Source organism: Oncorhynchus kisutch, linkage group LG11 (genome assembly GCF_002021735.2).
Source record: "Oncorhynchus kisutch isolate 150728-3 linkage group LG11, Okis_V2, whole genome shotgun sequence".
Classification (NCBI taxonomy): domain Eukaryota; kingdom Metazoa; phylum Chordata; class Actinopteri; order Salmoniformes; family Salmonidae; genus Oncorhynchus; species Oncorhynchus kisutch.
In genome coordinates, this window is record NC_034184.2 from 25,940,880 (window position 1) to 25,954,194 (window position 13,315).

At 44.0% G+C, this 13,315-nt stretch overlaps 1 protein-coding gene across 3 annotated transcripts in view; it reads right to left on the reverse strand.

Annotated features, from left to right (window-relative positions):
• Positions 1-1,627: 1,627 nt before the first annotated feature.
• The window catches only part of zfand4 (zinc finger, AN1-type domain 4), a 30,124-nt gene continuing 18,436 nt past the window's right edge, over positions 1,628-13,315 (reverse strand). For 2 of the 3 annotated variants that reach the window (XM_020495384.2, XM_020495381.2), the window contains 4 exons: positions 12,051-13,313; positions 11,296-11,347; positions 5,480-5,597; positions 1,628-4,280 (listed from right to left, as the gene is read on the reverse strand). In XM_020495384.2, coding sequence (XP_020350973.1) covers positions 4,145-4,280; positions 5,480-5,597; positions 11,296-11,347; positions 12,051-13,313 — 1,569 coding nt within the window. In that variant the 3' untranslated portion in view covers positions 1,628-4,144. The remainder of the gene's footprint in view (positions 4,281-5,479; positions 5,598-11,295; positions 11,348-12,050; positions 13,314-13,315) is intronic. The other variant, XM_020495383.2, reaches the window with a different exon arrangement.

Consider the following 13,315-nt stretch of genomic DNA (forward strand, 5'->3'; position numbering starts at 1 on the left):
TTGATGTAATGTCCTTAAAACAAGTCAAAATGAGGCTCAGTAGTGTGTGTGGCCTCCACGTGCCTGTATGACCTCCCTACAACGCCTGGGCATGCTCCTGATGAGGTGGCGGATGGCCAACTCCTGGACAGTCTGTGGTGTAACGTGGCGTTGGTGGATGGAGCGAGACATGATGTCCCAGATGTGCTCAATTGGATTCAGGTCTGGGGAACGGACGGGCCAGTCCAGAGCATCAATGCCTTCCTCTTGCAGGAACTGCTGACACTCCAGCCACATGGGGTCTAGCATTGTCTTGCATTAGGAGGAACCCAGGGCCAACCGCACCAGCATATGGTCTCACAAGGGGTCTGAGGATCTCATCTCGGTACCTAATGGCAGTCAGGCTACCTCTGGCAAGCACATGGAGGGCTGTGCGGCCCCCCAAAGAAATGCCACCCCACACCATGACTGACCCACCACCAAACCGGTCATACTGGAGGATGTTGCAGGCAGCAGAACGTTCTCCATGGCGTCTCCAGACTCTGTCACGTGCTCAGTGTGAACCTGAACCTCATCTGTGAAGAGCAGGGCGCCAGTGACGAATTTGCCAATCTTGGTGTTCTCTGCTGGAGGTCATTTTGCAGGGCTCTGGCAGTGCTCCTCCTGCTCCTCCTTGCACAAAGGCGGAGGTAGCGGTCCTGCTGCTGGGTTGTTGCCCTCCTCCACGTCTCCTAATGTACTGGCCTGTCTCCTGGCGCCTCCATGCTCTGGACACTACGCTGACAGACACAGCAAACCTTCTTGCCACAGCTCGCATTGATGTGCCATCCTGGATGAGCTGCACTACCTGAGCCACTTGTGTGGGTTGTAGACTCCGTCTCATGCTACCACTAGAGTGAAAGCACCGCCAGCATTCAACAGTGACCAAAACATCAGCCAGGAAGCATAGGAACTGAGAAGTGGTGGTCACCACCTGCAGAAACACTCCTTTATTTGGGGTGTCTTGCTAATTGCCTATTCCATTTGCACAACAGCATAAGACATTTATTGTCAATCAGTGTTGCTTCCTAAGTGGACAGTTTGATTTCACAGAAGTGTGATTGACTTGGAGTTACATTGTTGTTTAAGTGTTCCCTTTATTTTTTTGAGCAGTGTATATAAAAAAATATATTTCCACAATACAAGGTAAGAAAAATACTGTGAAAATTATGATAATGCCCTTTTAGTATAAGATCTATTTGAAGAGACCGCATTAAATTTCAGCCTGTTTTGAGGGGATGGCGTTTTGGCCTGACATCACCTGGTGGTAAATTATATAATAGACCAATAAGAAAGAGTTCCAAAACTCTAAGCTAATAACAGCACATTTTCAGTTTCCCCCTCCCCACTCAGTCTTAGCAAAATTCTTGCTTGAGAAATTGCACTTTGCTAAGAAGCTATTTTGGTTTCTCTTTGATAATTTCAATTTAAAACAATCACTCTAAGGTACTTAATTTTTAGCCAGAAATGATTTGATAGAGAAAACAGCTGCATTGGACCTATAAGCTACATTCAAGTACAATGACAACTGCTGAACCTGTAATGGCTGCATCCACATTAGACATTTACATTCCAGTCATTTCACAGATGCTCTTTACACAGACAAATGACCAGTTCTTGTAATCACTTTTTATTTTTTTACTATTCATTCAAACAAGTTAACACAGCCATATGTTAGATTATTCCAGCCCTCCAATATAGTAACTAAATGTTTTTTGCAACAGCTGTGCAATTTAAAAAACCATTTATTTTTATGGCAACCATAAACCAAAATTCTATATTCCCTTCCCCTGCTACCATACAGCATGTTTGACATGCTATTTGCATACTTATGTCAAAGCTGATCTTGAATTAACATGAAAGTAATCCATTTGATAGTTTCTCATCAACGAGGAGTGTTCAGTATTAGTTCATTTAGTAGAAGACGCGTTGTAACATTGATGCCAGAAGTGGCGAGGAGAGAGTGCCTTCAGAAAGTAGTCACACCACTTTACTTTTTCCACATTTTGTTGTTACAATCTGAATTTAAAATGGATTACATTGAGATTTGTTTGAAACCTACACACAGTACCCCATGTCAAATTGGAATTGTTTTTTTTAGAAATGTTTACAAATAAAATGATAAGCTGAAATATCTTGAGTCATTATTCAACCCCTTTGTTATGGCAAGCCTAAATAAGTTCAGGAGTAAAACTGTGCTTAAGCCACAAACTGCATGGATTCACTCTGTGAGCAATAATATTGTTTAACATGATTTTTGAATGACTACCTCATCTCTGTACCACACACACAATTATCTGTATGGTACCTCAGTCAAGCAGAGACCTTCAAACAAAGATTCAACCACAAAAGGCCAGGGAGTTTTTCCAATGCCTGGCAAAGAGGCACCTATTGGTACATAATTGGGCTTTATATCTTTTGGCCATGTGAAACCGCTCTTAAATTTGGCCCATGGAGCTGGTAGGCAGCCATATTGGAAAACTACTGCCCTAGTGTTTCAGCTACTAAAAAGCAGACATTGAATATCCCTTTGAGCATGGAGAAGTAAATTACACGTTGGATGGTGTATCAATACACCCAGTCACTCCAAAAAAATACAGGCGCTCTTCCTAACCCAGTTGCTGGAGAGGAAGGAAACCGCAAAGGACTTCACCATGAGGACAATGGTTACTTTAAAACAGTTACACAGTTTAATGGCTGTGATGGGGGGGGGGGGGGGGGGATCTGAGAATGTATCAACAACATTGTAGTTACTCCACAATGCTAACCTATTTGCTGAGTGCAAAGAAGGAATCCTGTACAGAATAAAAATATTTCGTAACATGCATCCTGTTTGCAACAAGGCACTAAAGTAATACTGCAAAACATGTGGCAAAGCAATTAACATTGTCCTGAATACAAAACGTTAGATTTGGGGATCCAATGCAACACATTATTGATTACCACTCTCCATATTTTCAAGCAAAGTGGTGGTTGCATCATGTTATGGGTATGCTTGTAATCGTTAAGGCCTGGGGAGTTTATCAGGATAAAAACATTTACTAAATGGAGCTAAAAAGGTAGGCAAAATCCTAGAGGAAAACCTGGTTCAGTCTGCGTTCATACAGATACTGGGAGATTAATTCACCCTTGAGCAGGACAATAACCTAAAACACAAGGCTTAAATCTACTTAATCATCTATGGTAAGACCTGAAAATGGTTGTCTAGCAATAATCAACAACCACATTTGACAGAGCTGGAAGAATTCTTAAAAGAATAATGCGCAAATATTGTACAATCCAGGTGTACAAAGAGACTTACAGCTGTAATCGCTGCCAAAGGTGATTCAAACATCCATTGACTCAGGGGTGTGAATACTTAAGTAAATGAGATATTTCTGTATTTCATTTTCAATAAAGGTGCAAAAATGTCTGAAAACAGGTTTTCACTTTGTCAATATGGGGTATTGTGTATAGATGGCTGTAACAAAATGTGGAATAATTCAAGGGTTTTGAATACTTTCTGAAGGTACTGGATATAAAAACATGATTGACAGTAATACAACAAAAACACTTAATTCAAATGACAAACACAGAACTGCAAGAGCCTACAAAAAAAAAAAAAGTCAAACATTGGTATATAAATATGATAATTCTAAAGTGCATCTCTCAAAGACTTGTCGCATGAAAAAGTGATCTGCAGTCTTATTTTAAGAAAAACAAATCTGACAAAATTAAAATAAAATAAAATACGGATAACGTTTACGCTTGGAGATGTGCACTTCTGTTCTGTTAAAACATGAAATAAACTGACATCTTCTGCTTTAAAAAAACATGATGTATAGTACATGCAATACTTTTTTGCTAAGGAAAAATATCAAGGTTACAATATACGAAGAAAGTGGATCACCAATTTGTTCACATTGTCCGGAGCAGAGGTGATAGCTAGCTAATAAAGTTTGTGTGCTAATATTCTCTGTTCTGTTTTGTTCACACTTGGCATTTCGATGTCATTAAGTCAAACTTGGTGATTAAAAAGCACACAATGGTGATCAAGATCCTTCCTTCCTTCCTTTTTGTTTTTAATCATTCAGGTAAATCGAGGAAGGAGGAGTGCAGGGAGAGAGGGGGGGACAGGGGGAGGGGCTCAGATCTTGGGCAGCTTGGGAGCGTTGACGATGGGATTAGTTTCCTGGAGGAAGCGGCGTCCGGCGCTCTTGTAGTTGTACGTGCAGTCGTGGGTCTCTGCGTAGCGGTGGGTGGCGCAGAAGTTGTTACCACACCTGAGAAAACAGAGGAACACAACAGCCCTATTTATATATGCCACTCGGGCTCTTATCCAAAGTGACTTACAGTACAATGAGAGCATACCTTTTTAATTACAGTACAATGACAGCATACTTACATTTTTTGGGGGTGTTTAGGAGGTCACAGCAGGAATTGAACCCACAACTTTAGCCTTGCTAGTGCTGTGCTCTTACCAACTGAGCGACACAAAATTATTAGAAACCCATGTCTTTTATGGCCATATGGAATCTGGCTGGTAAAGGGTCCTTCTAAACATCATCAATACCTTGATGTCTGCATTTTCAATCAATTACAAAATGGATTACATCTCAGTTGACACATTCAGTAAATTATGAGCCCAGTACTGAAACACCGTATTATCTAGAGATTCTTGTGGACACTTATCTCTAACTTTAAAAAAAAGCTCTAACCCTTCTCTATCCCAGAGGAACTGAAATAGAGATAACAATCCAATTGTGTAGAAAAACTGGACTTCGGCCTCCCGAGTGGTAGAGCGGTCTAAGGCACTGCATCTCAGTGCGTCACTGCAGTCCCTGGTTTGAATCCAGGCTGCATCACATCCGGCCGTGATTGGGAGTCCCATAGGGCGGCAAACAATTGGCCCAGCGTCGTCCAGCTTTGTCCGTCATTGTAAATAATAATTTGTTCTTAACTGACTTGCCTAGTTAAATAAAGGTTCAATTTAAAAAAATAAGGCCCACTCCACATTGCTTTAACTGTGACTCATATCGGTTTTCAAATAAGGGAGACTATAGACCAGGGATCAACCAGAGTCAGCCGAGGGAGGATTTTTTCTTGAGCGGATGGCCAGGGGGCTGGAACATAATTACAAATCATTTGCAGACTGAAAACTGATCGCAAGAAGCCTAAAACATAATTTCAAACCTTGCATAGAATCACATAGCTCTCTATTATTTGCGGGAATACTTTGGAATGGATTTTGCAAATTACAATAATTTGGAGTTGATTTGCTGGTGTTTTACAACAAACCTACTAAAGATAGACGATTGAGACACACACACCAAGTGGAACACTTATCACAGTTAGATTACTCAGCACTAACCAATCACAACTTCAATTTTTTGAACACAGCTTGACTCCAACAGACAGTTATAGCATTATTTATATATAAAAAATATGTTTTTTAAAGCGAGAGAGCGAGAGAGAGATGTACCTGCACTCGTAGCTGGTGGCGAGACCAGTCTTCTTGCCACAGAGAAAGCAGTGTTTAAAACTCTTCTTCTTCCTGCTCAGCGGGACCTTGACTGGAGGCAGGTGATATGTCGGGGTGCCTGGAAGAGATAGTAACACAAGATAGTTGTGTTCTACTTTGAGGAAAGAAGTTCTGGTTTACTTTGAGTAAACTAAATAATATAGTAAGCCAAGAACACTGAATAAAACATATCAGGAGCAGTCAGGCCTGGTGTATCAACATGAAATTATGTTTAGTTACCTAACTATTACTACGGCAACCAGTAAACGAAGAGACTTTTAAAACAAATGTATCTATTGGGTCTGGTGAGGGAATCGCATGGAAATGGTTCTTTTCCTACTATTAGTAGCTTAGACACTAAAACTTGTTTTAAAAAGATATGGAAATATTAACTGAAGGATATCCCTCGTTCCCGTGTGGAAATATTTAATTATATACATTGTTAAAGTTTTTCCCCCCAAAACACATATTTCACACTCTTTCACAAGCTGTGAAAACTGTTCTCTTTTCCAGCTCATAACTATTCCAACACAAGTCACTCTCTGCCTAAGACAATCACACCCGTGGATGCAACCTTGTTCAGTTTACAAGGCGTGGAGATAAGGTTCATGGGCAAGGGTAACAGGACAGAGAGACAGCAAGAGTGAGCAAGAAAGACAAACAGCAGACAGAGAGAGAAACAGAAAAAGAGAGTTCACAGAGCTGGAGAGAGACATGGTGGAGCTCAGAAAGCTAGTCCACACAATCCAGACAGAACAAACTCACAAAACAGACCAGCACAACACCACCCCCCCCAACAAGACCTGGAGGGCAGAAGGTGGAGATGGACATCAGAGATCCGGCTGCTATACGGACTGAGGTGGGAGAACTTAATTATTAAAAAGAGGCACACATGGCACTGCAGGATGAGGTCAGAAAGCTGAGCTGGGACAGAGAGCAGGACACTCCCCCAGACAAGGCAGCAGAACAGCCCACCTCAGACCAGAACCACAATGGGACAGACAACCCAACTCCCTCCCAACAGCCCTCCTGTCAGCACCCCCAATCGCACTCCTGACAACACCCCTACACACACAAAAGCTAGATATCGTGCTCCTCATCAACTCAAATGGCAATTACATTCAAGAGGATAAACTTTTTCCCAAACACAAAGTGGCTAAACTCTGGTGCCCAAACACTAGGCATGCCCTGGAGCTCCCCAGCCACATCATAATTCACACAGGCACTCGAGTGGCGCTGCAGTCTAAGGCACTGGATCTCAGTGTTAGAGGCTTCACTACAGACCCTGGTTCGATTCCAGGCTGTATCAAACATCTGTGATTGGGAGAGCACAATTGGCTCAGCGTTGTCCGGGTTAGGGTTTGGCCAGGATAGGCCATCACTGTAAATAAGAATGTGCTTTTAACTGACTAGTCTAGTTACATATTTTTTAAATGACCCGAGGGCCCAGCAGGAAAGGGTGGCAACAGCACTCGAGGGAATTATTAAAAAAAGCTTCGTCCACTTTCTCCAACACACAAGTGGTTATCTCCACCCTGTTACCACAAAAATACTTTCATCCTGCTACCATATAGCAAGTATTTCGTAAGACTGTGCCTCAAAACCTAATGTATACCTGGCCAAACACTCCACCCTGGACATGAAGCGCCTTTATGACCAGGTCCACCTCCACAAGGCAGCAATCAAAACTTTTGCCAGGAAGGACATCTCCAGCATCTCACACAGGAGCAACAGAGAAATGGACACCCCTCCCAGACCAGCGAGACACCCTCCCAGACCTGCAAGACCCCCTCCTGAAGGACCTGCACCAAGAGAACCCACGCCAAGGGGACCTACACCCAGACCACAGCCAAACAAACTCTGAACACACCCTATATAGGCCCCCCCATATCAGACATTTGCCCCTTCTGCCCCCCGCGGCAAGGACTTCAACATGACAGCAGGATGTATGCTCAGGCCGTGAGCAGAGCAACAGGCCCAACCTCCACTATTACATCCGCCCAAGCCCCATCCTGCAACCTAAGAGGTATGTATCAGATGCTCTACTCACGTTACTGTGATGGTCTGGGCCTAAACCTCACAAAAACAACACTAGACACTATGGAACAAAAAGCCTTCTCATCCTGGAATATACAAGGTCTGAGGTCATCTGCCTTTGGCCTAAAGAGCAGGAACCCAGACTTCAAAGAAATTGGAAATACTGACATTGTCATCCTACAAGAAACATGGTATAGAGGAGACGGACCCACTCGTTGCCCTCTAAGTTACAGAGAGCTGGTAGTCCCATCTACCAAGTGTAAAACAGGGAAGAGACTCAGGGGGTATGCTAATTTTGTATAGAGTAGACCTAACCCCACTCTATTAAATTAGTCAAAACAGGAACATTTTTACATCTGGCTAGAAATGAATATGTGCTACCTAAATCTCCCCAGTAGATCCCCATACTTTAATGAAGAAAGCTTCTCCATCCTAGAGAGGGAGATCAACCATTTCCAGGCTCAGGGACATGTACTAGTCTGTGGAGACCTACATGCCAGAATTGGACAAGAACCCGACATCCTCAGCACACAGGGGGACAAATGTATACCTGGAGGTGACAGCTCCCCATATGCCCCCGTAGACAACTACGACAACATAACCAACAAAAACAGGTCACAACTCCTACAGCTGTCGGACGTTGTATATGTACATAGTCAATGGTAGGCTTCGAGGGGACTCCTATGGTAGGTACTAGAGGTCGCCGATTAATCGGAAATCGGTATCTCTCGACACCGATTTGGCCAATTTATATAAAAAAATTTAAAAAATGTACACCTTTATTTAACGAGGCAAGTCAGTTAAGAAAACATTCTTATTTTCAATGACGACCTAGGAACGGTAGGTTAACTGCCTTGTTCAGGGGCAGAACGACAGATCTTTACCTTGTCAGCTCCGGGATACAATCTTGCAACCTTACAGTTACTAGTCCAACGCCTGCCTGTTACGCGAATGCGGTAGAAGCCAAGGTAAGTCGCTAGCTAGCATTAAACTTACCTTGTAAAAAACAAATCAATCAATCATAATCACTAGTTATAACTACACATGGTTGATGATATTACTAGTTTATCTAGCATGTCCTGCGTTGCATATAATTGATGCAACGCTGGGGGATGGTTTAACAAAAGCGCTTTTGCGAAAAAAGCAACCATTGCACGACTGTACCTAACCATAAACACCAATGCCTTTCTTAAAATCAATACACAGAAGTATAGATTTTTAAACCTGCATATTTAGCTAAAAGAAATCCAGGTGACATTGTGTCACTTCTCTTGCGTTCATTGCACGCAGAGTCAGGGTATATGCAACAGTTTGGGCTGCCTGGCTCATTGCGAACTAATTTGCCAGAATTTTACTATATTAAGTTAAAATAAGTGTTTGTTCAGTATTGTTGTAATTGTCATTATTACAAATACATTTTTTAAATAATCGTCCGGTTAATCGGTATCTTCTTTTTTTGGTCCTCCAATAATCGGTATCGAGGTTGAAAAATCATAGTCGGTCGACCTCTAGTAGGTACTCCCCTGTAGCTCATCTCTTGGCAGTAGTACTGTAGACGACTCCGTGTACAATGTAAAACACAAAATAATGCATATAGAGCAGAAATAGTCTGATACCTGCTAATTATCAAAAATCCAGAAAAGAGACGTTCATTTCTACAACCACCTAAAAGGAAGCAATTCTCAAATCTTCCATAACAAAGCCATCACTTACAGCAAAATGAACCCGAAGAAGAGCCCCCTAAGCAAGCTGGTCCTGGGGCTCTTTTCACAAACAAAAACAGACCCCACAGAGCCCCAGGACAGCAACAGAATTAGGCCCAACCAAATCATGGAAAACCAAAAGATAATTACTTGACACATGGGAAAGCTGGACAAAAAAAACAGCGCAAACTACAGTATAATGCTATTTGGCCCTAAACAGAGAGTACACAGCGGCAGAATACCTGACCACTGTGACCGACCCAAAATTAAGGAAATCTTTGACTATGTACAGACTCAGAGCATAGCCCTGTTATTGAGAAAGGTCGCTGAAGGCAGACCTGGCTCTCAAGAGAAGACAGGCTATGTGCACACTGCCCACAAAATGAGGTGGAAACTGAGCTGCACTTCCTAACCTCCTGGCAAATGTATGACCATATTAGAGACACATATTTCCCTCAGATTACACAGACCCACAAAGAATTTGAAAACAAATCCAATTTTGATAAACTCCCATATCTACTGGGTGAAATTCCACAGCAGCAAGATTTGTGACCTGTTGACACAAGAATAGCGCAACCAGTGAAGAACAAACACCATTGTAAATACAACCTATATTTATTTTCCCTTCTGTACTTCAACTATTTGCACATCATGATATTTGTAATGTCTTTATTCTTTTGGACATTTTGTGAGTGTAATGTTTACTGTTACTGACAGACAGACAGAGACCGGCCGGCAGACAGGCAGAGACCGGCCGAGAGACAGAAGACAGACAATGATAGAGACCGATCGACAGACAGAGACCGACAGACAAATAATAGGGATGAAGGCCAGGCGTAATAGGACTGATATAAAAGGGAGGTTAGTGTGACACAGCAGACAGGAGAACCTCCCACCCAGGCAATGGGCCATGAGATTGGATGTTGAGTTGTGTCCTCCTCACTAATCTGCTCTGATATACTGCTACAGAACATACTCAAAAGGCCATCCAGACTAAGACGAGCTGTTTGAAGGGAATCAGTTTGAGCAAGGCGAGACACATAATAGCTAATCTTGATTACATAATGAGTAGTTATTTGGGATGCAAGTTAATTGTAGATTAGTGATCAGTGAAGTTCGACTGCAATGTAGCCAAACACGTTCTGCTGTCCTTGGCTCATTGTGTGGTATGTATGCGTGTTATTGTGTGTGTAAACATGAACGTAAATGTCCTCTCCTGTTGATGGTGCTCATTCTGCAGCTGTATCATATTAATACTGAATGCCATTGCCGTGCAACGCTGCAATGCTCATAACATGCATTGGCTGCTTTCACATAATACTCCCCTGTGTGTGTGTGTGTGTGTGTGTGTGTGTGTGTGTGTGTCTGTGTGAGCGCGTGTGTGTGTACTTGCTGTATGTGTGGTGTGTGTGCTCTTACTGGCATTAACCCTAGGTCAGTGAGCTGTTTTGTTACTGTGTACATGCGTTCATGTGTGAGTGTGGTGTGTCTGTCCATGCCTCTACCCCTAGGTCTGTCAGAGCTGTTCCGTCTCTTTCTGACAGTGTGTGTGTGTGTTGGTGACTGCCCACCCTGCATCACCAGGCCAGAGACACAAAGGCAACAATCCGCAGGGCAGCCTAATGTTGCAGACAACAAGCCCGATGCTAGGCTACTAGCATAATAATGTTGCTTTCACAAAGATTTGGGTTGCACAAGCAACGAGCAGCTTTATTCATCTCAATAAACAGGGTATAAATAGAACCACCAACCCTGGGTGATTTTGATTATATTTGGAATTGTCATAAATGGATCAGATTCCCTCTTGGATTCAATGAGATGAGGATCTGATAATGACTCATTACTCAATTCTTAATGGGATTAAAGGACAAAAAAAATATACATTAAAGACTTGTTCTTCTTTTGAAAAGACACCCTATTCCCTAGTATATAGCACACTACTTGTGATTTGAAATGGCCAGCTATTTCCTCGTTCATTACTCAAGACTACTTTTGATCAGACCCAGGTCCCTGCGTTTTTAGGGTTGTCCCACTCACCTAGTCTTCTTATTGAACTGGAGCCTCCAGCTGTTCCCAGGCTGTTAGTTGACTGAAACGATGAGAAGAGGTTTCAGACAAGGTCAATAGAGTACCACGAAACACAGCCCTTATTTTAAGTGTTTCTAAAATACCCTATGGGAAAAATGAATGGTGGAAAAACAATTGGAACCATTTTCCTGTTTGACCGCTAGGTTTTATGGGTATTATGACACCTCCACTGTGGGCTCCACAAAATAGTCTGGTTACCAGTCTGTTTAGTGATCGTTCCACTCCTTAAAACTCCTGGTCATGCTAAACATTTTTTGGCAATGACAGAGTACAGGGAGTGGAATGTTAGAAAAACAGGTTATGGATTTCAGGCTACGCAAAAACTATACAGAGTACAACAGTATAGTACCTCATAATACAACACAAATGCACTATCACTGTGCTTCTTTGAGTTGCTTATTCCTATTTAGGCAGTTCATCATTGAGTCCTCATTTGTGGATAGTGCCCATTTTCCATCCTAGCTGGGTTGTCGTCTCTCAATAGTCTGTCCTTACTGTTAAGTTCATGTTTTAAGTATCCCATATATTTCTGTTATTACAGGGCTATCACTCAGTCAAGAGTGCACCTGCGCAGGGAGTCTTGTTGTTGATGGACCTAGCCTTGAGTGGAATGGCTACCTTATAGTGTGTTCATATAGTATAGTAAACTTTGTTAAACTGGAACCTTGTCATTGTGTCATTTCGAGTTAACACTTACAACTTACCATGTAGGAGGTGGATGCTCTTCGTATCAGGTCCTCCTGGAGTAGCTGGATGTTGGCTGGGAGGGAGAGGGCTGTGGAGCCTAGCGTGCCAAGCCCGGAGGCCCCAACAGCGGGAAGCCCCAACCCGATTCCCAGGCTTGATTCTAGGACTCCCCTGCTGCTGCCTAGGGACCTGGATGAGGACAGGGAGGCCAGGAGCTCTGTGTTGCGGAGGGACCCGAGAGGCTCCTTACAGGCCTGGTTGGCCAGCTTGGTGATGCCACGCGCCTCGCTTTTACTGATCATCTCCGGCCACTTGCCTGGGGAGTCCACATTGATGCCTCGCAAACGAGAGCCGTGAGGAGGAGAGGGGCTAGCAGGAGGAGGAGGGGTGAGAAAAGTGGAGGAGGAGGAGGAGTGGAGATTGGGTCGTAGGGGTGACGTTGTTGAGCCGGAAAACTCAAAGGGTTGTGGTAGTCTTGGTCTACTTGAGAGGGAGGATGATGAGGAAGGAGAGTCTGGAATATGATGAAGGGTGTTGCCAAGTAAAGGTGTCCTCTCCCCTTTCCAGGCTAGCCTATCAGAACCACCCATTGCCCAGTTGTTTAAAGAGTTCATCCCCACAGCTTGGGAGAGCAGAGATGGGGTGGAAGGGAGCTGGAGCTCTGCTCCAACCCCCAGGGCTCCTAGCCCATCCAACCCACCCAGATCCATCTCTGGCTGGGAAGAGATATCCAGGCTGAGGGGATCTGAGAGCAGGTCTCCTCCGTACAAAGCTCTAGGCGGTGTGGGCTCCAGCAGGCCCACCGCCTCCTCCAGCAACCCCAGGCCCAGTGCCTCTCTTCTGGGGTCAGGCAGCTCCATGGCCCCACCAACCTGACCCTTGCTGGAGAGCACGGGGAGCTGCGGGTACACACAGTCCCTCATGAGCCTGGTGCTGCCGATCTCCAACCGGGACACTTTAGGAGGGGGTCTAATCGACTTGGGGATGGACTCCCATGGCTCCTCCTCCTGGAGCATGTAACAGGACGAGGAAGATAAATAGGGCAGAGCTCGGCCGCTGCTTGACAGGTGGGTGGAGGCGGAGGCAGCAGCGGGAGGGGAGGGAGTTATGGATCCCTGGTCCCTGATTGGAGGTAAGTGTGAGGCGGAATGATGGGATTGGTTGATCTCGGGTAGGACGCGGAAGAGACGGTGGTGTCGGGGTCCAGAGGGGTCCAGAGAGCTGCTGCAGGGCCGGGGACCGACAGGGGGAAGAGGTTCCAACTTGGCAGACTTCTTAGGCT